At 41.7% G+C, this 22,772-nt stretch overlaps 1 protein-coding gene across 1 annotated transcript in view; it reads left to right on the plus strand.

Annotated features, from left to right (window-relative positions):
• CEP192 (centrosomal protein 192) overlaps positions 1–22,772 on the plus strand; it is a 121,809-nt gene that overhangs the window by 94,742 nt on the left and 4,295 nt on the right. The window contains exons 35-44 of the mRNA XM_081097299.1: positions 2,466–2,616; positions 6,627–6,802; positions 7,436–7,559; positions 9,087–9,192; positions 9,876–10,083; positions 13,474–13,557; positions 14,125–14,216; positions 16,612–16,731; positions 19,296–19,417; positions 22,268–22,394. Coding sequence (XP_080953425.1) covers positions 2,466–2,616; positions 6,627–6,802; positions 7,436–7,559; positions 9,087–9,192; positions 9,876–10,083; positions 13,474–13,557; positions 14,125–14,216; positions 16,612–16,731; positions 19,296–19,417; positions 22,268–22,394 — 1,310 coding nt within the window. The remainder of the gene's footprint in view (positions 1–2,465; positions 2,617–6,626; positions 6,803–7,435; positions 7,560–9,086; positions 9,193–9,875; positions 10,084–13,473; positions 13,558–14,124; positions 14,217–16,611; positions 16,732–19,295; positions 19,418–22,267; positions 22,395–22,772) is intronic.

Genomic DNA, 22,772 nt, shown 5'->3' on the forward strand with positions numbered 1-22,772 from the left:
TACAAAAGATTTGTATTCATATATACAAATTGTGTAAAAATGTACAGATTTTCAGCACAATCCTATCTAATAAAAGAGTAATATGCAAATTAACCATCATTTCGCGATAAAGATGGCAGTGCCCAGAGCCAATAAGGAGGGAATATGCAAATTGACATGACAAGGCGAGAGGTGGAAGGTGGCTCCGGGCTGGAGTGAAGGCGGAAAGGCAGCTCCGGGCCGGAGCAAAGACAGTGCCGGCTGCCAGGGGAAGGAAGGCCTATTCTTGCACGAATCTTGGTGCATTGGGCCTCTAGTATTGTTTATAATAGCAAGAAGTTAGAAATAACTTAGATGTCCAAGAGTGGTGGATTGTGTAATTATGTAATATAATATTTTGAAACTATTAAAACAATGATGTAATTCTGTATTAATGACATGGAAAGCTCTTATTGAGAAAATTTATTTTTAAAGTTTGCATAATAAGATCTCATTTTGGCATAAAAATAATTTAGTGTTTATATATAACTGTGTAGGTAAAATTGCAGGACTATACACACCAAAATATTAACAGTGGTTATGTTCTGGTGGTAGAATTTCAGTTGGTACTATCCTCCTCCATCCCCATTTTTGTTTTTTAAATGATGAACTATATATTGCTTCTGAAATATGAAATGCTAAAAGGATACTTATACTTGTGTAGAGGTGATGTACAGTAGTCTGTAATCTTTTCAGTAATTAGGAGTCTAGAACATCTATTCATAGGAAAGCTAGAAGTGGGGGTTAGAAATAATGAATAGATTTGAAGTGGACCTTGTCAATATTGTGTTAAGGGGGCAGCGTATAGAATGAACCTTGGATTTGCAGTTAAAACTCAATTCAAGACCCATCTCTGCCACTTCAGCTCCCCTAAGCTTCCCTTCCTTATTTCTTCCTCCTAAGAAAGATCCCAATAAGAGAGTTAAACTGAACTGTGCAGTATAGTTGGAACAGGAACATTTATTGCAACAACAGTGAAGACTGAAAGTAGGTAGTATTGAGTGAATCAGAGCTTGGCACAGTTTCATGATCAGCAACATTTATTTCTTTGATTGAATGGACATGTATTTGAGAGTACAGGGTGCCAGTCTATAGAGGTAAAAGATGCAGTGCTTGGCCTTTATGGGCTTACAGGCTCGAGGAAAGACAGATGATTAAGATGCAGGGTAAAAGTGCTATGCTAGAGCTGTGTTTAGGAATCTGGGAGAGCACACAGGAAGGGGTACCCCATGTAGAGTGAGGTGACTCTTGAGGAATCTTGAAGAACCAGGGAGAGGGAACCTCATTTACAAAAATTCAACAAATGTGTAATATTAAGAGTTGTGTTTATAAACCCAACCAAGAGATAAGTAACATGCCAAGATCACCCTTCTAAGATGGGGTTGAGTTGGGACTTAGGGGGGGTCTTTGAAATGCCAGATTCTACCTCAAAGAATACTGGATTTCTTGAGATGGTATATTTATCATCAGGATGAAGAGAGAAAACAATCCACTTTGTTTTGTGTTAGCATAGTAAATCACCTATGAGAGTGCTGTAAGTGAACTTTGTACATGATTATTTTGAATAACATTTGTTTAAGCATATTATTACAAATATTTATAATCACATTTTTGTAAAATGTGTAATTAGTGACATTTTTACAGTTGATTTAAACTTTTATAGTCAGATATATTGGTTACTATAAATTTCAGTTTACACTTACTGTGTTCTTTTAAAATTTCCATTTAAAAATATAATTCTTAAAATCTAATTTATATGTAGATTATAAACACGTTATATAAAATTTCGTGTCTGTATAAATTCAGGTGGACTAGTCTAGAGATATTCAACTCCAGCACCATTTTATTAATCTATAATATTTAATGATATTAATATTGCCTGGTTTCTAGATTTGCTTAAGTTAAATATTTGCAAGACTGCCACTTATAAATTGTGTGCTCTTAACTTCTTTGTGCTTCAGATTCCTCCTCATCTTTGATGTGGAGATAATGCCTTTCTCAACGAGTTGTGAAAACCAAGTAGGTTAATATACACAAAAGAAATAGAACAGTGTCTGGTCCACAGTTAGCTTTATATAAATGTTTATGCCACATATATCTTTTAAAATTCTTATTTTAATGGTCACAACAATCCCTGAGATAGTTTGTTATTCCATATTGTACAGGAGGAGACTAAAGCTTAGTCTTAGAGAGGTTAAGTTGCCAAAAGTTACAGAGCTAATGATTGGCAAGGCTATAGTTCAAATCTGAGGCCAGAGCCTGTGCTGCTAATCATTGATGCTGAGCTGCCTGTATTTCATGCTCATCAATAGTATTAAAAATCAAGTTGTCACCTACTCCCAACCTAACAGAGTAATATTTTGTGGCTAGTAAATATATATATAAATTTACCTGGTGTTTGTAGTGTGGTTATGTGGATTCATATATTTCAAACATTTCTATTTCAGTTTATGATCTTCCCCAGCGGCCTAATGATGTTCAACTCTTTTATGGAAACATGCGTAAAATTATGCTTTCAGTAATTGGAGAATTCAGAGATTCCACTGCTAGCAGAGAATTTCTTCATTCTTCTTCCAAAGCTAACCTAGAATTTAAAAGGTAAAACAAACAAAACATCTGTCACAATAGACTTCAAGATTACTTGATTCATAGTATAGCTGGTCTTTTCCCTGTACTTCATTTATTAATTTGTTTGTCTCAAACGTTTATTTCATCATTGTTTTTTTGGTTTCAGTTGAATAATTTCAAATTTATGGAAAAGTTAAAAAATCGTTCAGGGAATTCCCATATATTACCTTTGCTGAGATTCCCCAGTTGTTAACATTTAACACATTTACTTTATTGTTCTTTATGTATACATAACTTTTTTCTGAACCATTTAAGGGTAAGTTGCAAGGATGATGACCAAGTAGCCCTAAGTTTCTTTATTTTATTTTATTTTTAATATCTTGTAGGGAAATACCTGGAGATGATGAATTATCTTAGTTCCTCATCAGACTTTTAGCACCTACTGATGATTGTTGCCTGAATCACGTATTACTGTCTTACTTACCAAATAGTGATTTCCTCATTTCATTTTCCTACATTTATTAGTTGTTTTTTCACTATGAGGAAGAGATTTATTTTTCCCTCTTTGATGTACTTATTCACTAATATTAGGACAGACTCATGGGTTCAGTGTTAATCCTTTATTGTCATTATTTTGTCTCTTAATTTGGCTTCTTGATTTTTTTGATGTGCCCACAGCATTCTTTGAGCACTTCCTTATTCGGTGGCACAACAGGATAGTCTAGGCCAGCCGTGGGCAAACTTCGGCCCGTTTGAAATGAATAAAACTAAAAAAAAAAAAAAGACCGTACCCTTTTATGTAATGATGTTTACTTTGAATTTATATTAGTTCACACAAACACTCCATCCATGCTTTTGTTCCGGCCCTCCGGTCCAGTTTAAGAACCCATTGTGGCCCTCAAGTCAAAAAGTTTGCCCACCCCTGGTCTAGGCTCATCTTATACTTACCCTGTCCAAGCCCTAGAATAGCTGGGACTTCTTCTCTTAGAAGTCTTGGTTCCTTTTAGTAGAGAATGGAATTGAAACCAGGATATGGGTAGTTGGTGTGCTACTGTTTTTCAGATGTCACTACTTCTAGGCCTCCTCAGTAGACAGAGCTAGAAAACAAAAGCATCTTACACTAATAAAAGAGAAACATGCAAATTAACCATCACTCTGCTATACCCACAAGCCATGCCCACCAGCCAATCAGAAGCGAGTATGCAAATTAACCCAACTAAGATGGCGGTGGCCAAGGAGCTGGAGCAAGCAGGAGGCTTGGGTTGCCCCTGGCGATGGAGGAAGCCAAGCTTCCCGCCTGCCCTGGCCGGCCCTGGGCTCCACTCAAGGCTACAAAGTTTCAGTTATAGAAGATCAATAAATCCCAGATACCTGCTTCCAGCCCGCCGGGAAGGGAGGAAAAAAAAAGAAAGGAGAGGCTGGGAGCTTAGGTCGCTGGGGGGGGGGGGGGGGGGGCATGACCAGCTGAAAACAGCCATCAGCCCCTCACCCAGGCTGGCCAGGCACCCCAGTGGGACCCCACCACTCTGAAGGGGCTGTGGGCAGCCTGAAAACAACCCTCAGCCCCTCACCCAGGCTGGCCACACCCCCATGGGGTGAGGGTCCCTGCTAGGGGGCTTGGCCAGCCTGAAAACAGCCATCAGCCCCTCACCCAGGCTGGCCAGGCACCCCAGTGGCGACCCCTACCCTGAAGGGGGTGTGGCCAGCCTGAAAACGGCCATCAACCCCTCACCCAGGCTGACCACACCCCCATGGGGTGAGGGTTTCCACTGGGGGGCTTGACCAGCCTGCAAACAGCCACCAGCCCCTCACCCAAGCTGGCCAGGCACCCCAGCGGGGACCTCCACCCTGAAGGCATTGTGGCCAGCCTGAAAACAGCCCTCAGCCCCTCACCCAGGCTGGCCATACCCCCATGGGGTGAGGGTTCCCACTGGGAGGCTTTGCCAGCCTGCAAACAGCCATTAGCCCCTTACCCAGGCTGGCCAGGCACCCCAGTGGGACCCCCACCCTGATCCAGGACACCCTTCAGGGCAAACCAGCCGGCCCCCACCCATGCACCAGGCCTCTATCCTATATAATAAAGGCCCCCACCCATGCACCAGGCCTCTATCCTATATAATAAAAGGGTAATATGCAAATTGACCCTAACAGCAGAAAGACTGGGAATGACTGGTCACTATGACACACACTGATCACCTGGGGGCAGATGCTCAATGTAGGAGCTGCCCCTGATGGTCAGTGCGCTCCCACATGGGGAGCTCTGCTCAGCCACAAGCCAGGCTGACGGCTGCCAGCACAGCGGTGGTGGCGGGAGCCTCTCCCATCTTCTCAGCAGTGCTAAGGATGTCCGACTGCAGCTTAGGCCTGCTCCCTGCTGACAAGTGGACATCCCCCGAGGGCTCCCGGGCTGCCAGAGGGATGTCTGACTGCCAGCTTAGGCCCTGTCCCCCGGGGAGCCGGCCTAAGCCAGCAGGTGGACATCCTCCGAGGGGTCCCAGACTGCGAGAGGGCACAGGCTGGGCTGAGGGACCCCCCCGAGTGCACAGATTTTTGTGCACCGGGGCTCTCTATATAAACCCACATGTATCCATGTCTGTTAATATGTTAAAACTATGAGTATATACTGATACCTCCAATTCTAATCTAACAAAATACAGTGTATTTTTTCCTTTCTCTAATTGTATACTTTTTCTCCAACACTGAGAATCCTGGCCCTGTTAGCCTCAATATATTTACATTTTATTCAGTCCTTCTGTTTTTAACCAATCTTCTCATCACATGGGCTGCCTCCTGGGCCGAGTGTTTGCCTGAGAGTTCCCTGCAAGTCCAAGTGCCACTAAGTTCACTGCTGACACACGCACTCACCTTCATCACCCGATGCCTCTAGTTCAGCCAGCTTTCTTTCCCCTATACTTACAATGTTAATTTTCTTCTAAGATACTGAGTCAAAGAACGAATTAAATATAGTTACATATATGAAAAATTACCTTGAAAATCACTTATTACCTGGTACTGGTTCTTATGAAGCTAAAAAGCCAAGAATAAACATTTTTATTTCTTAAAATTATTCCTGACATTTGGCAGGTGCCTCTGTTTCCCTGGGGCTGTAGAGGCCTGCTTTGAAAAGGAGGGTGAGAGGGCAATGGGCAAGGGTAAAGCGGATTTCTCGGTGCTGAGTGTCGACGTAAATATGTTCTACTGTTGCCCTGGCTGGTTTGGCTCAGTGCATAGAGTGTCAGCCTGGGGACTGAAAGGTCCCAGGTTCGATTCCGGCCAAGGGCACAGGCCCGGGTTGTGGGCTCGATCCCCAGTCAGGGGCGTGCAGGAGACAGCCAGTCAATGATTCTCTCTCATCATTGATGTTTCTATCTCTCTCTCCCTCTCCTTTCTTCTCTGAAATCAATAAAAATATATTTTTAAGAAGAAAAAGAAAGAAAAAAAAGATGTTCCGCTGTAGAGTAGGAGAATTTGGCTTCTGCACAGTTGAACTTCAATTAATCCATGTGCTTTTGTGATCACAAAATTTATTTTGAATTACTTTTTTTGTAATCTAAGGCTGATTTGAAAACACTGCTTCAACACTTAGTTAAAAACTTGTTAAATTTTATTAGCATTTTTTACTGTGGAATTTTTCCCAAAAGACTTTCTTATTTTAAAGTGTTTGGTGTTAGCATCATGAAAACAGTTAGAGATACATTAAGAGTTTAATTTTTAGAAAAAAATTCTTAATATTGGTTAATTTTCTAGTAAATCCTTGTAAGAGACCTTAGATGGCATGCAGAAGTCAAAGCAGGAAAGAAATTAAATCATTGAGTAATCTTAGTAAAAATTAGTATAATAGTATTTGACCTATTCTGTATTTTTTATACATTACTTTAAGTATACGCAATATGAAGGATCTTAATTCCCTGAAAAATACACAGTATGTAACGCACTTTCAGTTTTATCTAAATGTTTTGAAATTTATGCAGAATTAATATAAAAACGTGACATGATCTGGCTTTTTATCACTTTAGATTTTTATTTATTTTTTTCTGTAGTGAATCTGGCAGTCTTGGGAAACATGGTGGCAATGTTTCTTTGGATGTTTTACCAGTTAAAGGTCCTCAAAGTTCTCCACTTTCACAAGTTGTTCACCCACCTCAAGAGAAATCATCCTCTGAAGAAATGTGGACTGTCCACCCTGAACACTTGATTTTGGTAGCCCCTTCTACGTGTGAGTATGTCAGCGACAACATGACAGGAATGCCCTCTGAAACCCTGCTGTGCTTACTTTGCACCCCTGGCTCATCTAGGATATATACGTGGACTTTATGCACATGTAGCCAGTGGCTTTCATGGGTCTTCCTCTCACCTACTAGAGACCCAGCTCAGACTTGACCACATCATCCTGACAAAGGCCGTGGCCCTCAGTCCAAGTTCCCATTTCCCCGTATGGCAGAGCCACTTAGGACCCATCTTTCTTCCACCACATCTTCTGCCCCAAGGAAATCATTTGGCACTTGGCCTCTTTTAGCCTTAACATTGATATAGTTGGTAAAGTGGAAACAAATCTGGTACCTATGTATGTGCCCAAGATAAGAGCAAGTGGTGGTAACAATTTCTAGATTTCCTTTTCTCTCTCCCTTTGTTCAGTATTTGAACTTTGTTCAGTATCTTTGTTGTTTCCAAGAGTAAACAGATGGCCTTGCTTCAACAGGAATTTGAAATTCCTGTCACTGGGCAATTGAGAAAGCACAATAAGCTGGTTTACTAGTGTACTTATTTAGGATTTATTTTTACTGTTTATAAACTGGGTCTTATTCACTAATGCTAAATGAAAGTAACATTTATTTATCTGATATAATAGGTGACCTGGCAAAAACTGGACGTTTCCAGATTTTAAATAATTCTGTTCGGTTACTGAAATTTGAACTGTACTGGCCGGCACATTGCCTTACGGTCACACCACAACATGGATTTATTGAGCCAGAGTAAGTATGCTGTCTCTTTTCTCTGGGTATGTTATTCATATGCTGGCGTGGTAATCTTTTAAGGATCAAATAATACGCTGTTTTAATTTATTAGTAGAATTTTGGCATGTGCTGACTCTGTACAGTGTGCCATGTGTAGTTCTGTGGGACTTACAGTGAGTTCAAGACTCATGCTACTTAGTGCAATAAAGATCATGCCTGTAGCCAAATATGGTATACAGCCTAAAGGTCAAGAAAGCCGTGAGAGGTAGGAAAGGAAGACGTGAGAATGTTTTCTGGCATATCACTCTGGCTACAAAATTACAAAGCAACAGATACAGTTAGGGCTATGATGAGGGGTGATGGTCTCTAAGCCCAGATGTTCTGCCTTTCATTACCTTGGATTTCACTCACTTATTCTGCTGGTTTTGTCTGAAGGGCATTTTATAGACAAAGCTTTTTCTGACTTAATATGTCTGACCCACAAACCTACCTTGCCATTTTCTGCAAAGACTATTCTGAGATAGAAGGAAGTCTTTGAGGGCCTAATGTTGATAAGCAGCTACCCTCTATTTGCAGCTTAATTATTGATAGGAGAAGGTAAAGCCTATCACAGCTCCGTAGCTTTTTAGGGACCGTGTTTGGGTCAGCACAGAACCTTCACATCTGGTAGTTGCTTCATATTTAGCAATAGCAACTTTGCGGAACAACAACATGAAGTTTATTTACTTTGCAAAATGATGGAGTATGCATTTACTTGACTAAGACCTGAGGTGAGGTATGGTCAGGGACACTCCAGAGAAATATTCCTGGGACCAAAGCAGTCAACTAAACATTTACTAATTAATAGTTGAAAATTTAGAGAAATGAGGACAGGTTGTTCACAAACAACTTTTTCCACTGTCCCAGGTGTTTAGCTATTAGCAGTGGAAATAATCTTTCTCTGCCATTTTTGACCTGTACCAAAGTAGCTTTTGTAACTGGGGATTTGTTTAAGTCACAGATCTGGCTGTATTGTCCATATTTGTTCTTTGACATCCCATAGCTCTTGAAGAGAAAAATGAACACAGAAAATTTTAGTAATGGGGGGTAGGGAGGGGAGAAACAATCTGTTTTCATTCCTTTTTTGTCTTCTCCCTTCCAGTTTTCTCCCCACCTACATTACATTTCCTTTGTACTGTGACAGTATCGTTCTTTATTCGCAAGTGGCTTAGAGCTTTGTCATATTGGTTTTTTGCTGTAGATATGTTCTTTTCTCTAGATATTTTAATTTTGAATTACTTTTTAAATGGTATTTCTACAGTATGGTCTGTTTTCATGGGAGTTTGCCTTTAGGTTCAGGGTTTCATGCTACTTAACTTTTTGTTAGTCACAGAGTTAGAGCTGATGCAAAATCAGATGTGCATGGGAGCTCACCTCTGTTATCTGCTCTTTCTAAGCAATAAGGGAATAGTTGGTTATTGATAGGATAGTATTTATAACTCTTGTTGTTCTTGCTATTAAAGTGTAGGATATTCTTGGTTTTCATTATGACATTCTTTTCTTAAGGAGTAAGCTACAGATTCTTGTGAGCCCTAATTCCTCCTCATCCACAAAACAATCAATGTTCCCATGGAGTGGTTTGATCTATATTCACTGTGACAATGGACAGAAGGTACTTGTTAACGTTTTTTGTGTGTGTGTGTGTTTTTTTTTTTTGAGCAACATTTCTCTTAACTTGTGTTGTATCTTAAGTGTTGTAATTCTTATTAGCACTTACATTTCAGAAGTGATATGAAGGTGTCTGCTCTTTCAGCCCAACTAGATTTATTCAAATAGAGTGTTTAGTGCAGAGATTTTCCATTAGTGATCTGAATGATTTCCCTGGGTGGGGCAGGAATGGAGAGTGGGGCCTAGAAGCCATTATTCGTTTATAAAATTTGCTTTGAAAAATGGGGAGTGCAGGGACAGGGGATAAATTCAAAGATTTATTTTGATCTGAATAAATTTTAATTTATAAATTCATCAGGTATTTCGTATGGCACTACTTTTCTCTACCATGACTTAAAAATAAGAGTTGTTTCTTTAAAAGTTGCAGCTATCGCTCTGGCCAGTTTGGCTCAGTGGATAGAGCATCGGCCTGTGGACTCAAGGGTCCCAGGTTCGATTCCAGTCAAGGGCATGTACCTTGTTGCGGGCACATCCCAGTGGGGAGTGTGCAGGACGCAGGATGTTTCTCTCTCATCGATGTTTCTAACTATCCCTCTCCCTTCCTCTCTGTAAAAATTCAATAAAATATATATATTTTTAAAAAGTTGCAGCTACATTTGTCTTATCCCTTTATTTGGCTCATTTCAGAAAATTGTGAAAGTTCAAATTCGAGAAGACCTGACTCAAGCAGAACTTCTCACTCGTTTGGCCTCCAACCCACTGGGAATCCCTTTTCCAGTTACTGAGCCTTTAACTAGACATCTTGTAAAACCAATGACAAAGCCACGTTCCACCAAAGTTGAGTTAAGAAATAAGACTGTTACTTTTCCTACAACAGAACCGGGTGAAACTTCAGGTATGGTATCACAAGATTATTTAATTCAAATGTCTACTGACATATTGAGTGCGTGTAGTATTCTTAGTTAACCATATGTTAGTGATAGGTACAAAATTTTACCCCCTTCAGGACAAAATCACGTAATTATTGGAAATCATTTCAATGATGAGATGGATTTGGGGGGAGCTTAAAAATCGTAACTATAAGGCATTTAATAAATCTGTGTATTCCAAGAGTCTTACATTGCTGGAGAAAACTACATGCTGACTTTATTTGATTTTATATGGTCAGAACCATCCTTTTCCAACTCTCACTAGATTTTTGACTAGAATCCTATATAGTACAAGCCTAATATGCTAATTGTCCGGTTGTCTGTTCAACCAATCAAAACATAATATGTTGATGATATACTAAGGCTGCCCAACTGTTCGCTATGATGTGCACTGATCACCAGGGGTCAGACGCCCTGACTGGTAGGATAGCTTGCTGCTGGGGTCTGGCCGATTGGGACTGAGTGAGAAAGGCTGGGCACGCCCTGGAGCCCTCCTGTGGTCCCTCCCCAGCTGGCCAACCTCTCGCTTCCCTCTCCGGCCCTGATCGTGCACTGGTGGGGTCCCTCAGCCTGGCCTGTGCCCTCTCACAGTCCGGGACTCCTTGGGGGATGTCGGAGAGCCGGTTTCAGCCCAATCCCACAGGCCAGGCCGAAGGACCCCAATGGTGCACAAATTCGTGCACTGGGTCTCTAGTTGCAAATAAGTTAGCTGAAGAAGAGAGGAAAGTGGGTAGAGCCTTGCTCTGTCATGATGTCACTTTGAGAGTCAGTGTGTGTGTGTGTGTCTGTGCCTCTCTCTCTCTCTCTCTCTCTCTTCGGTTTGAAGGACTAGGATTGTGCGTGGGACCTATTAGAAAGAATTTGGGACCGTCTGTCACTTAGCTCCTGGTCTCTTTCGTTGCTTTTGCCTTCCACTTAAGCTCAGTTTCCTACTTTCAGTCCCCTCTTAGATTTGGCCATACTTTCTCTCTCAGTTTCAAGCTTGTCACTGCCTGAACATCACGCTCCTGTCTTTCCAGCTCACTTACTCTAGGAATTACAGCCGTTCTTTGACCTCATTCAGACCTCCAGGCTACTGATCCTACTGCCTTTCCACTCTCCATCACCCGCTCACATCCCGCTTCTCTGATAACCCTCCTTGAATTCTGTGGTCTCTCATTGTAATTACTGCTTCACATTCTTAACTTCCTTGTGCCCCTCTCCCCCCACATTCCTGTCTGGCAAAATCCTACCCATGTTAAAACCCATTGTTTACCTACTCCATGTTCATACCTTAGCAGCAGAACATTGCTGGAGAAAATGACATGCTGACTGATTCATGAGCTCAGCTCTCAGATCAACAACACTAGGCTCTTTCCCAGCCCTCCTTAGTATGTGTCCTTCACATCTCTAACAGTATTTAACAGCTCCTTTCTTTTTTTAAAAAAATATTTTTATTGATTTCAGAGATAAAGGGAGAGAGAGATAGAAACATCAGTGATGAGAGAATCATTGATCGGCTGCCTCTCGCACGTCCCACAGTGGGGATTGAGCCTGTAACCCAGGCATGCGCCCCACTGGGAATCGAACCCTGACCTCCTGGTTCATAAGTTGACCCTCAACCACTGAGCCACGCCAGCCGGGCAACAGCTCCTTTCTTAAAGATCCTACTCCCGCTATCCTCCCCTATTCCTGCTCTCACTCTAACTCTTGACTTTGCCTCACAGATCATTGAAAATATAGAAGCCATGAGGCTAAATGAAAAGCTTCTGTTTCTATCACAGATGAACCCTTTTGCTTGGAATCTAGCTCCATATCTGTTCTTGCCTCCTCAGGGATTTCCTTCAGCTCCATCTCTCTCCTGTGTCATCAGTTTTCTCCTCTTTGTTGACAAATTTCCATTAGCACACAATGCGCTCTACTTGCACCTATTTAAGAAGTGCTCTCTGCAGCCTGGCGCAGCTGCCTGCTTCCTCAGCACCCTTTCCTAAAGGAATGATGATGTTCCCGCCTTCACTTCCTCAGGTGGTTTAGATGCGCTACCACCGTGTCCTGAACCCACTCCTATCCAGGTCAAATCCAGGGTCTCTGCCATGTGACTGTTAATTTGACCTCTCAGTACTGTCAACCTCTTTCCTCCGTGGAATACTTCCTCCTTGGAAGCTCTCTTGGTTTGTCCCTGCCTCGCACACACTTTCTCAGGTTCCACTGCTGACAACTCTTCCTGGACCTGCCTGTGCCCCCTTTCTTCTCCGCGCACCCTGTGCCCCAGGTGTACACACCAGGCACCTACTCAGCTTCTGCATGTGGGCCTCTCACAAAAACAGCTCTTGTTTCACCCACGAAACCTACTTCTGCTTCAACCTCACCCATGTCTCAGTAATGGCACCACTCTCTGCTCATTTTGCTGAGCCAGATTCCTGGAAGTTGTTTTCTTTTCTTTTTAAATATATTTTTATTGATTTCAGAGAGAAAGGGAGAGAGAATAGAAATATCAATGATGAGTCCTGACCAGTTTGGCTCAGTGGATAGAGGGTCGGCCTGCGGACTGAGGGGTCCCGGGTTTGGTTCCGGTCAAGGGCATGTATCTTGGTTGCGGGTACATCCCCGGTGGGAGGTGTGCAGGAGGCAGCTGATTGATGTTTCTCTCTCATTGATGTTTCAAACTCTCTATCTCTCCCTTCCTCTCTGTAAAAAATCAATAAAATATATTTTTTAAAAAAGAAATATCAATGATGAGAGAGAATTATTGATTGCCTGCCTTCTGCATGCCCCACACTGGGAATTGAGTCCACAACCCAGGCATGTGCCCTGACGGGGAATTGAACTGTGACCTCCTGATTCATAGGTTGACGCTCAATCACTGAGCCATGCAAGCTGGGTGGAAGCTGCTATCCTTTCCTTTCCTTCCCTCCCTCCTATCCAGTCCATGAGCTAGTCCTTTACAGTCTGTCTTCAAAATAAATCCCGTATCTGCTCACTGCTTTTCCTCTCGTTGCTGCAGTTCAAGTTACTCATGCATCATCTCAACTGCATGCTGCAGTGACAGCTGACCAGGGCTCCTTCTTTCACTCTGACCCCTTGCCGTCTCTCCTCCACTGCAGCCAGTCATTTCTTAATCATGGAAATCACTTCATTGCTCTCTTGCTTAAAAGTAAGCCGTTCAGTAGCTTGGCATTGCACTTTGATGAAATCCAAGGTAAGACACTGCCAAACATGATTTTGTTAGAAAGTACAGCAGTTCCCGTAGGGCTTCTCTGGGGATCTAATGATTATATTTTTCTCTGTGATGAGGCAGTCATAGTAATTATCACAATAATCTGCTTATTTACTTACCTCTCCAAGAGACTGAGTTGTTGTACATGTGTTCCTTTTAGAAAATTATCTGGAACTTCAGAATTATGGTAACACAGAAGTAAAGTGGTATCTGTCATCTTTAGCTCCACCTTATGTCAAGGTCAGTAATCATTGCTGCTGTTATACTTGTTTTACTGTTTGAACTTTAGGGAGGGTGTTTCAAAGGTTGAATTATGAATATAGGTTGAGATTATTGGCTTTCTGTTCCTAATTCATTGACTTGATTTTCTCTACAGGTTGGGCTAATTAATACCTGCCCCTGTCTTTTTTGCAAGGTGGTTTTGAGAATCAAATTAGAGAATGTACGTGAAAAATGTACTTGCTCCATTTAATGCTATCTCCTACAGCTCTGATTTTTATCTGAAATAACTTTAGTATGAAAATAAGAAAAAATTTTGTTATAGAATGGAACAGAGTGTGTGTGCTCGTGCACGCACACTTTTCTCTCCCAGGTTCTGCGTACCATTATGTGTTTGCCACCAGTGGGAGCTAGTGCAGGAGGCAGAATTGAATGCTCTTTGCCACTGAGTGTTAGCCTACTGTATACTGCAAGTAATCTCTGCCAGTGGGCCATGCTGGAATTGAGTGTTGTCGTGTGTGTTGTTTAGAACACCGTGGCCTTTCTTATATTTTTTTTCATGTGCTTGTTTAAATGATTACTTTGTAGGCAGTCGATGAAAGTGGAGATGTTTTTAGAGCTACTTATGCAGCATTCAGATGTTCTCCTATTTCGGGAATAATGGAAAGCCATGGCACCCAAAAGGTGAGTGTTGACATGGTTTTACAGCCAGCTAGTGTTGGCCAGGAGTGTCTCCTGTGTTTCCAGCAGAGCCGTTTGCTTCACCTAGACCAGTGCTGCTCATAGCCAGGCCGCCACAGAAGAGGCTAACACAAGGTAGTGGATTGCTTCCTGCAGCAGCAAGTCTTGCTCCCTAACAGCAAAACAAAATGCCATGCTTGGTCGTGGGATTGATGTACATTCTGATATAAGCCCTTCATATGGCTGCAGGCTGCTAGTACTTAGAACCTACTTCAAGTAGCGCTAATCTAGACAATAGCTTCGTGGTGATGGCTACACAGTTCTGGAGATACACTAAAAACCTGTTGAAACCAGAGAATTGTATGGTATGTGGATTTGTATCTCAGTAAAACTGTAAAAAAAGAAAAATGGGGGTACAGAATTAGATCGTCTCCCAGGAATTTTCACACAATACTTAACATAGAAATGTAACCTCCGTGATTTTTGTTGTGTTCATACTGTACATCCTGGCCCAGAGCAACACACATCATCTTGTCAGATCACATTTGTCAATGAATTTTAGGTCTGGCTTCTTAATTTAAGGTGGGGCCAGGGGAACAAGGCACATCATTCTGGGACCATTTATGGAAGCATTACCAAATAGCACAATTATTGGTATATATAATAGTGTTCCAGAAGAGGGAAAAATTAATTACAACCTAATTCTTAAAAGATGCACCAATAATTTTTTGAAGCATCAGACACTTTTTGAGCTAATGAATGTTAAAGTGCCCATTATGTTCCCACTGTGTGACATGCAATAATATTAGGTTTTCTCTATTTTTTTGGTGTTGGAAGGAGGTGTAAGTAGGATTTGTCTAATTCATGGTACTGCCCCCCTGTAGTTCCTGATAGTTTGTATATTTTCATCATTTAGGACATGGTTGTCTTCTTTCTTAATTTTCTAAATGTCCAAAGCATCTTTAGTAGATGCTTTAGTGAGCATCTTTAACAGTATAACTCACTAATCTTGACCTCATTTCGATCAGTATTCTGCCTTTGCCTCCATGCTCTCAGGCTTGCTGGCCGCATTGTCACTTATGTTCTATAGTGACAGAAATTAGGTCACATAAGTGTTTTAATGTTAAGTTCAGACTCAAATACTGATTCATTGTCAACCTGACTAGTAGTCAGTATTTTTCACACTGAATTCTTTGATAAAGTTCATTGTTAATGCTGGTAAACTTTATAAAACACCATTTTAAAATATTACAACTTTCTCATTATTGAGCTTTTTACAGATTGTATGCATACAGTTCGTATCTATAACTTTGAGTTGTACGGTCAGTGTAAATGGTCGACGGATGTTCTGAAGTTAATCATAAGAAAAGCTGCTAGTGTGTAGCATAGTAGTGCTTGTCTTTTCTACCTCCTGTTATGCACCTACCTTTCCTTTGCATTTTCTGTGTCCTTTCATTCCTCTCCAGCCAGTGACTGTGTGCTGGGCTTAGCCCTTTACCACTAGGCCAGCAGCGGGTATAAGCATTGCAGTGAACACAGTGTGTGTCTGGAATTAGATGTACATCTCTAGAATTTTTTCTCTTTAAAAGGTATTTATTGATCACATACACAATAAAGAAAACCTTATATAGCATAAGCATACACTGTGTGCAGCAATAATTCCCAGGGCCTGGCCCATGCTTAGTGGTATGGTAGACAATAATTTAGCAATAAATACTGCACAGGGCAGGGTGGACACCAAGGCCAGCCCCAGCAAGATCCCGCCCCACTTGTACCTCCAACAACCCCCACCTAGGGAGACCCCTGGGCATCTCCGGCTCCCCCTGACTTCAGCATTAGGCAGGGCAGGCAGGGTCTGCTCAACTCTGCTTGGACACACTGGGCAGCCCTTGTCCTGCTGCCCTAACATGCCAGGAGAAGACTTTCTCTATCCCCTTGCATTTAGTTAAAGGCTTTGGAACTAGCAGATTGAGGGCCTGGGAAAAAGGGCGGGGCACAATGTTACTGGCAGGGTCACTCCTCATAGTTCATTAGGGACACCCATGTACCAAGGCTGCTGCCCCAGAATGGGTGGAAATGTATGCAGCTGGCCCAATAGGTACAGCACATGCCCAGGACTCACATAGAAATTTTGATGACTTTTTTTTTTAATTAAGAAAATTTTCAGTTTTAGGAATATGTTACATAAAGCCTTAAAGAAAAATATATTTTGGATCTGGTACAGTAACAAGCCTACTGAAAGCACAATTGTTCAAATTCTTTTTTAATTAGGGGAAAAACTAGCCAATGCAAGTTTTTTCCCTTTAATTTTTCATGCCAACACTTTGAGTTGGTAATTTAACTACATGTGTGTAAGGTTCAGTGTCTAAACTTCTCTCCTGGATGTATTGTTTTATAGGTTTCGGTTACATTTTTGCCCAGAGATAAAGGGGATTATGCCCAATTTTGGGATGTTGAATGTCACCCCCTGACAGAGCCTCACATGAAACATACCTTGAGATTTCAACTTTCTGGACAAGTGAGTATTACACTAAATTTAATTAAATTGTGTGTGTATATTGAAAATATAAGTGAAACTGACATGAAAAACTGGCCTGGAAATGCAGAATATTTTCCTGATATTATTCTAATTTCATTAATTCTGCTATATAGCCTTATCTTAGTTTTTTCATTTATCTTTATTTTATTTTTTTAATTAATAAATCTTTATTGTTCAGATTATTACCGATGTTCCTCTTTTTTCCCCCATAGCTCCCCTCCACCTGGTTCCCACCCCACCCCATGCCCTTACCCCCTGCCACTGTCCTCATACATAGGTGTAAGATTTTTGTCCAATCTCTTCCCGCACCCCCCACACCCCCTTCCCCCCAAGAATTGTCAGTCCACTCCCTTTCTATGCCCCTGCTTCTATTATATTCACCAGTTTATTCTGACTTAATTTTTAGGTTCACTTGTTGATAGGTATTTATTTGTTGTCACTTTGTTGTTCATAATTTTTATCTTTACCTTTTTCTTCTTCTTCCTCTTCTTAAAGAATATCCTTCAGCATTTCATATAATCCTGGTTTGGTGGTGATGAACTCCTTTAGCTTTTTCTTGTCTGTGAAGCTCTTTATCTGACCTTCAATTCTGAATGATAGCTTTGCTGGGTAGAGTAATCTTGGTTGTAGGTTCTTGCTATTCATCACTTTGAATATTTCTTGCCACTCCCTTCTGGCCTGCATGGTTTCTGTTGAGAAATCAGCTGACAGTCATATGGGTACTCCCTTGTAGGTAACTAACTGTTTTTCTCTTGCTGCTTTTAAGATTCTCTCTTTGTCTTTAGCCCTTGGCATTTTAATTATGATGTGTCTTGGTGTGGTCCTCTTTGGATTCCTCTTGTTTGAGGTTCTCTGCGCTTCCTGGACTTGTAAGTCTATTTCTTTCACCAGGTAGGGGAAATTTTCTGTCATGATTTCTTCTAATAGGCTTTCATTATCTTGCTCTCTTCTTCTGGCACCCCGATAATTCAGATGTTGGTACATTTGAAGTTGTCCCAGAGGCTCCTTACACTATCTTCATATTTTTAGATTCTTTTTTCGTTTTGCTTTTCCGGATGGGTGTTTTTTGCTTCTTCATATTTCAAATCTTTGACTTGATTCTTGTGATCCTGTTAGTCTGCTGTTGGATCTCTGTATATTATTTTTAATTTCAGTCTGTGTATGTTTAATTTCTGACTGGTTCTTTTCCATTTTTTTGGCATTCTCATTAAGATCCTTGAAGGTCTCACTAAGTTCCTCGGAGGTTCGTAGAAGATTCTTGAGTAACCTTATAACTGTGGTTTTGAACTCTATGTCCTCCATTAGTTAGCTTTCCTCCATTTCTTTCATTTGCAACATGTTTCTTTGTCTCTGCATTTTTGGCTGACTGCGAGGACCCGCTGTGTCTACAGTGGAAGAACTGCTGTGCTGGAGACACCTTTATGGGGCAGGACTTGCTTCAGTGGGGCTTTGGTGCTCACTGAGTCTGCTTCTTGAGTGTGTCCCTTATGGATGTGAGGAGTTGAAATCTGGTATCTGACCAGGGGTACCCTGGCTCCTGGATCTCCAAGTCAGCCACTGTGTGAGTCCACCCAGCAGGAGCTACAGCAATATTAGCAGATTTCTCCTCTTTGTTTGGGATTTGGAAGTTTTGGAGCTCTGTGACCCAGCTGCAGTTTGTTCGATTAGGCTGCAAAAGCGCAGGTGATTCCTTTGCGCCGCTGAGCACAGCTTGGGTGGGGATGTAAATTGAATGGGGTGGGGTCTCAGAGAATCACCAGGGTGGAGCAAACAGCAATGGCTGTCATCAGCCATCTCCGCGACTCCGTGCCTCTGCGTCCCCAAGTCCCGCGCCCCCACAGCAACAATGATCTCTGCGAGCAGCTCTGCGAGAAAGCCACCCTCGCTTTCCAACCCACTGCAAAACAGTCCAGTTTCTCCCTGTAGGAGTCTGGGACCCCAGAATCTTGCCTTAAACGAGCTCAGTGCATTCGAGAGCTTGTATCCCCTTCCGATTGAAAAAAAGCGTGCATCCAGGTGCAGCCCAGCCCGCCTCACGCGCGTCTTTGTACCTCTGTTCTTGGCACCTCTGCACCTCCTACCTAGTCTCAGTGCGCTTCTTTCTTTCCTTCTAGTTGTAGAGCTTCCACTCGGCCAGCCTTCCCATGGTTCTGGATGATAGCTGTTTTGTCTTATAGTTGTAGTTTCGATGTTGTTGTGGGGGGCAGCATGCACAGGTTTATACCTTATGCTGCCATCTTGGTTCCCAATCCTATTCTCTCATTTATCTCTATTGATTGGCATGTTTGAAGTCTGGGTTTGACTTTATGAAATCTCTAACTTGATTAGATAAGAGTGTGTGTGTGTGTGTGTGTGTGTGTGTGTGTGTAAGAATCTGAGCTGTGAAAAGTAAAGTATAGGGTTTTTGATTTAGGTACTTTTAAAATCTTAAGTCTCCTTTTTAAAAATTGTGAAGGAAATAGTAGAATTAAAAAACATGAATGTCCTTATATTTTCCTAGACTATTATTTCTTCTTCCAACCCTGTGCTTTATTTTTATACAGTGTGTCAAAGCAGAAAATGAGCCTGAAAATTCATGTCTTTCTACAAATACTCTTATTAAAATAGATAATGTAGTTAAGCCCCGAAGACAAGCTGTGTCAGAAGCTCCTGCTCCCATACCTGGGTATGTTGTTTTGTCATTCTTCCAAGTGTTCCCCGGTACTCTGTAGAGGTGTCATTAGACCCAGTAAAATGCTCAGTGACTTCACCTATGAGCTTACATGTGTTACTACCACTCCAATGGCGATAGAGACTATTTTTTGTCCAGTGGAAAGTTCTTTTGTGTCTCTTTGCAGTTAACTTCCACCCTCACCCCAAGGTTTGTCCTGTTCTAATCTATTGCCATAGGTTAGTTGGTTGAATTTCATGTACATATGCACCCTTTATCTGGCTTCTTTCACTTAACATACATTTCTGGGGGATTCGTTCGTGTTGTTGTGTATATCAGTAGTTTGGTCCTTTTTGTTTAGTATTCCATTGTATGAACCTGTCATAATTTATTTATTCATTTTCCTGTTGACATTTGGGTGGCTCCTAATTTGGGGCCATTATGAATGAAGGTGCTGTGAACATCATTGTATGTGTCTTTTGTGGACATATTTTTCATTTTTTTTTTTTTAAATATATTTTATTGATTTTTTACAGAGAGGAAGGGAGAGAGATAGAGAGTTAGAAACATCGATGAGAGAGAAACATCGATCAGCTGCCTCCTGCACATCTCCTACCGGGGATGTGCCCGCAACCCAGGTACATGCCCTTGACCGGAATCGAACCTGGGACCTTTCAGTCCGCAGGCCGACGCTCTATCCACTGAGCCAAACCGGTTTCGGCCATATTTTTCATTTTGGTGAAGGTAAAAGTATCTAAGAATAGAATTGCTGGGTCATATGATAAACATATATTTAACATTAAAATAAACTGCCAAATAGTTTTCCTAAAGTGGTTGTACCATTTTACATTCCAAAAGAGATTTTAAAAAATCTATGAAAGTAGATGCTTAAAAACTTTTAAGGATGTATATTTTATGCCAGCAGCTTACACAACTTGAATGATAATATTTAAGTATTTTACCTAATGAAAATGTTTCTAATAATCCTTAACTAATATTTAGGTCTAAGTTAGTTCTGCAGGAAGATGCTTGTAAGAATATGATAAATACCTGCTAAATTTACTATAAATGCGGTTGTTTATTTCTAGTAGGAGTAAGTAATGCAATTTGTAAGAAATTAGAAACCTTTAAAGAATGTCTTCTTATCACAGTCTCTGTGCTATTTACTAATTCGCTCATCTCACGCTTATTGACTGGGTGCTCACTGCATTCTGGGTGGTGGAGATAAGACAGTGAGCAGAACTGCCCTAGCTCTTGCCTCCACAGATTTCACCTTCTGGAGGAGGAGCCACATCACAAATAATCACACTTAACAGGCGTGATTACAGCCTGTGGACAGGACCGGGAGGAAATAAATGGGAAACACGGGGACATATATCTGAGAAGAACCTCCCTAAGATGGGACCTTTGCGTTGAGAATGAGTGGAAATGCCCTGGGTGAAGAGGACTGTGTAAATGACCAGGTGGCGAGATTGTTGGCCCTGGAGGAACTAAAAGCAGCCCGCAGGCCTAGAGCACAGAGGAGGGGGTGCACTATGAGCTGAGGCTCCAGAGGGAGGTAGGCAGAGTGCATGCAGACCACACACGGCCTCATGTGTCTGGTGTTTATCTGGAATGCTGCTAGAAACCATTGAATGACATGGTGAGATTCAACTACTTACAGAAAAATCCTCTTGGCTGTAGTATGGACTGCTTTGAAGGAGGAAAGAATACAAGCAGTGAAACAAGTCAGAGGGTATTCTTACACAGTCCAGGGCTCAGATAGTGTCAAGGAAATTGATGAGATATGGACACTTTTTAAGTATATAGGAAGGAAGTTTGAAGGACTCAGTGATGGATTAGACAAAGGCGTGAGAAGAAAGGGGGTCAAGGTCAGCTCCCAGATACTGTTCCCTAGCATAAAATATCTGGAGGATTAAATTTGAGGAGAAAGGGCACAAGTTTATTCTGTATTTATGGAGTCTTCCTATATAATAAAAGGCTAATATACAAATTGTCCCCTCGACTGGGAGTTCCTGACCAGGAGTTCAACTAGGAGTTTGACCAGGGGGCGGGCCAGCCGGCCAACTGCCCGCAGCCCCTCCCCCAGGCCGGCCTGGCCGATTGGCCCTATTGGGGTGGGCAGGCCGGCTGGACCCACCCATGCACGAATTTGTGCACCGGGCCTCTAGTAAGAAGATAATTATGAGGTGATTGGATATGCTGCCCAGAGATTCCATCTGAGCTGAGAACCAAATCTTGGAGTCACATAGCTGTGAGGTCACTGGATCGCCTGAGATGGGATTGCCTAGTGAGAGTCCATGTGAGCAGTTCGGGATGTTCATGGCCACGCCTTGTGGGACCATGGCATTAGAGGGGAGGGAGTAGAGATGAGCTTGCACAGACTAACCAGGGGCCATAGAAGTGAAAGTCAGTAGCGTGGAATCTGGAAGCCAAAGCAAGAGGAAGTCATTACCATCAGATGTTGCCGAGAGGCCAGAGCTTGTGTCGCACTTAGTCTGTGTTCTTGTAAAAATAAAGATTGTCAGTGGACTACACTGTGAGAAGTCAGTGAACTAGACCAGGGCCACCTTTTATAAGCTGGGTTTGAACTAAGTGAAGAGCAAGACTTTAGTGAGAAAGAGGGTAAGAGGTGGTGCTGCCATCCTGTGTTTAATAGCAACTAATCCCAGTAGCTCTGTAAGAGTGCTTGCTGTCAGCATTTTATCTTTACACAACTTAGTTAAATGGCCATTACAAAACTACTTTCTAAGTGCGTTGTAGGGGAAAACACAAATTAAAGCACTACTCCATAATTTAGTATGTCTAAATTGTTTAAATAACTTGATTTTAAATTGGTGACTTTTAAACCTATTTCTAAAGCAGACACCTTGACTTGACTTACCGTGGAGTTTATGCCCCAGAAGATGTGTATCAGTTTCTACCGACTAGAGTTGGGGAATCAAGGTCTTTAAAAGTCAACTTGCGAAATAATTCTTTTATTACACATGCGGTAAGTTGGAAAGACTATTGTGGGTTTTAGAAAAAGAAATTATCCAATTATTTGATAAACATTTTCCTGATAATTAAAAGTTTATGTTTTAGGTTATAGCTAAGTTGTAATAATGAGTTAATTTTTTAAAAATATATATATATTTTATTGATTCTTTTACAGAGAGGAAGGGAGAGGGACAGAGAGATTGAAACATCGACCAGCTGCCTCCTGCACACTCCCCACTGGGGATGTGCCCACAACCCAGGCACATGCCCCTGACTGGAATCGAACCTGCGACCTCTCAGTCCGCAGGCTGACGCTCCATCCACTGAGCCAAACCGGTCAGGGCTAATGAGCTAATTTTTAAAATGCCTTAATACCATATTTATAAAGAAA

Source organism: Myotis nattereri (assembly GCF_964212035.1).
Source record: "Myotis nattereri genome assembly, chromosome: 8".
Taxonomy (NCBI): domain Eukaryota; kingdom Metazoa; phylum Chordata; class Mammalia; order Chiroptera; family Vespertilionidae; genus Myotis; species Myotis nattereri.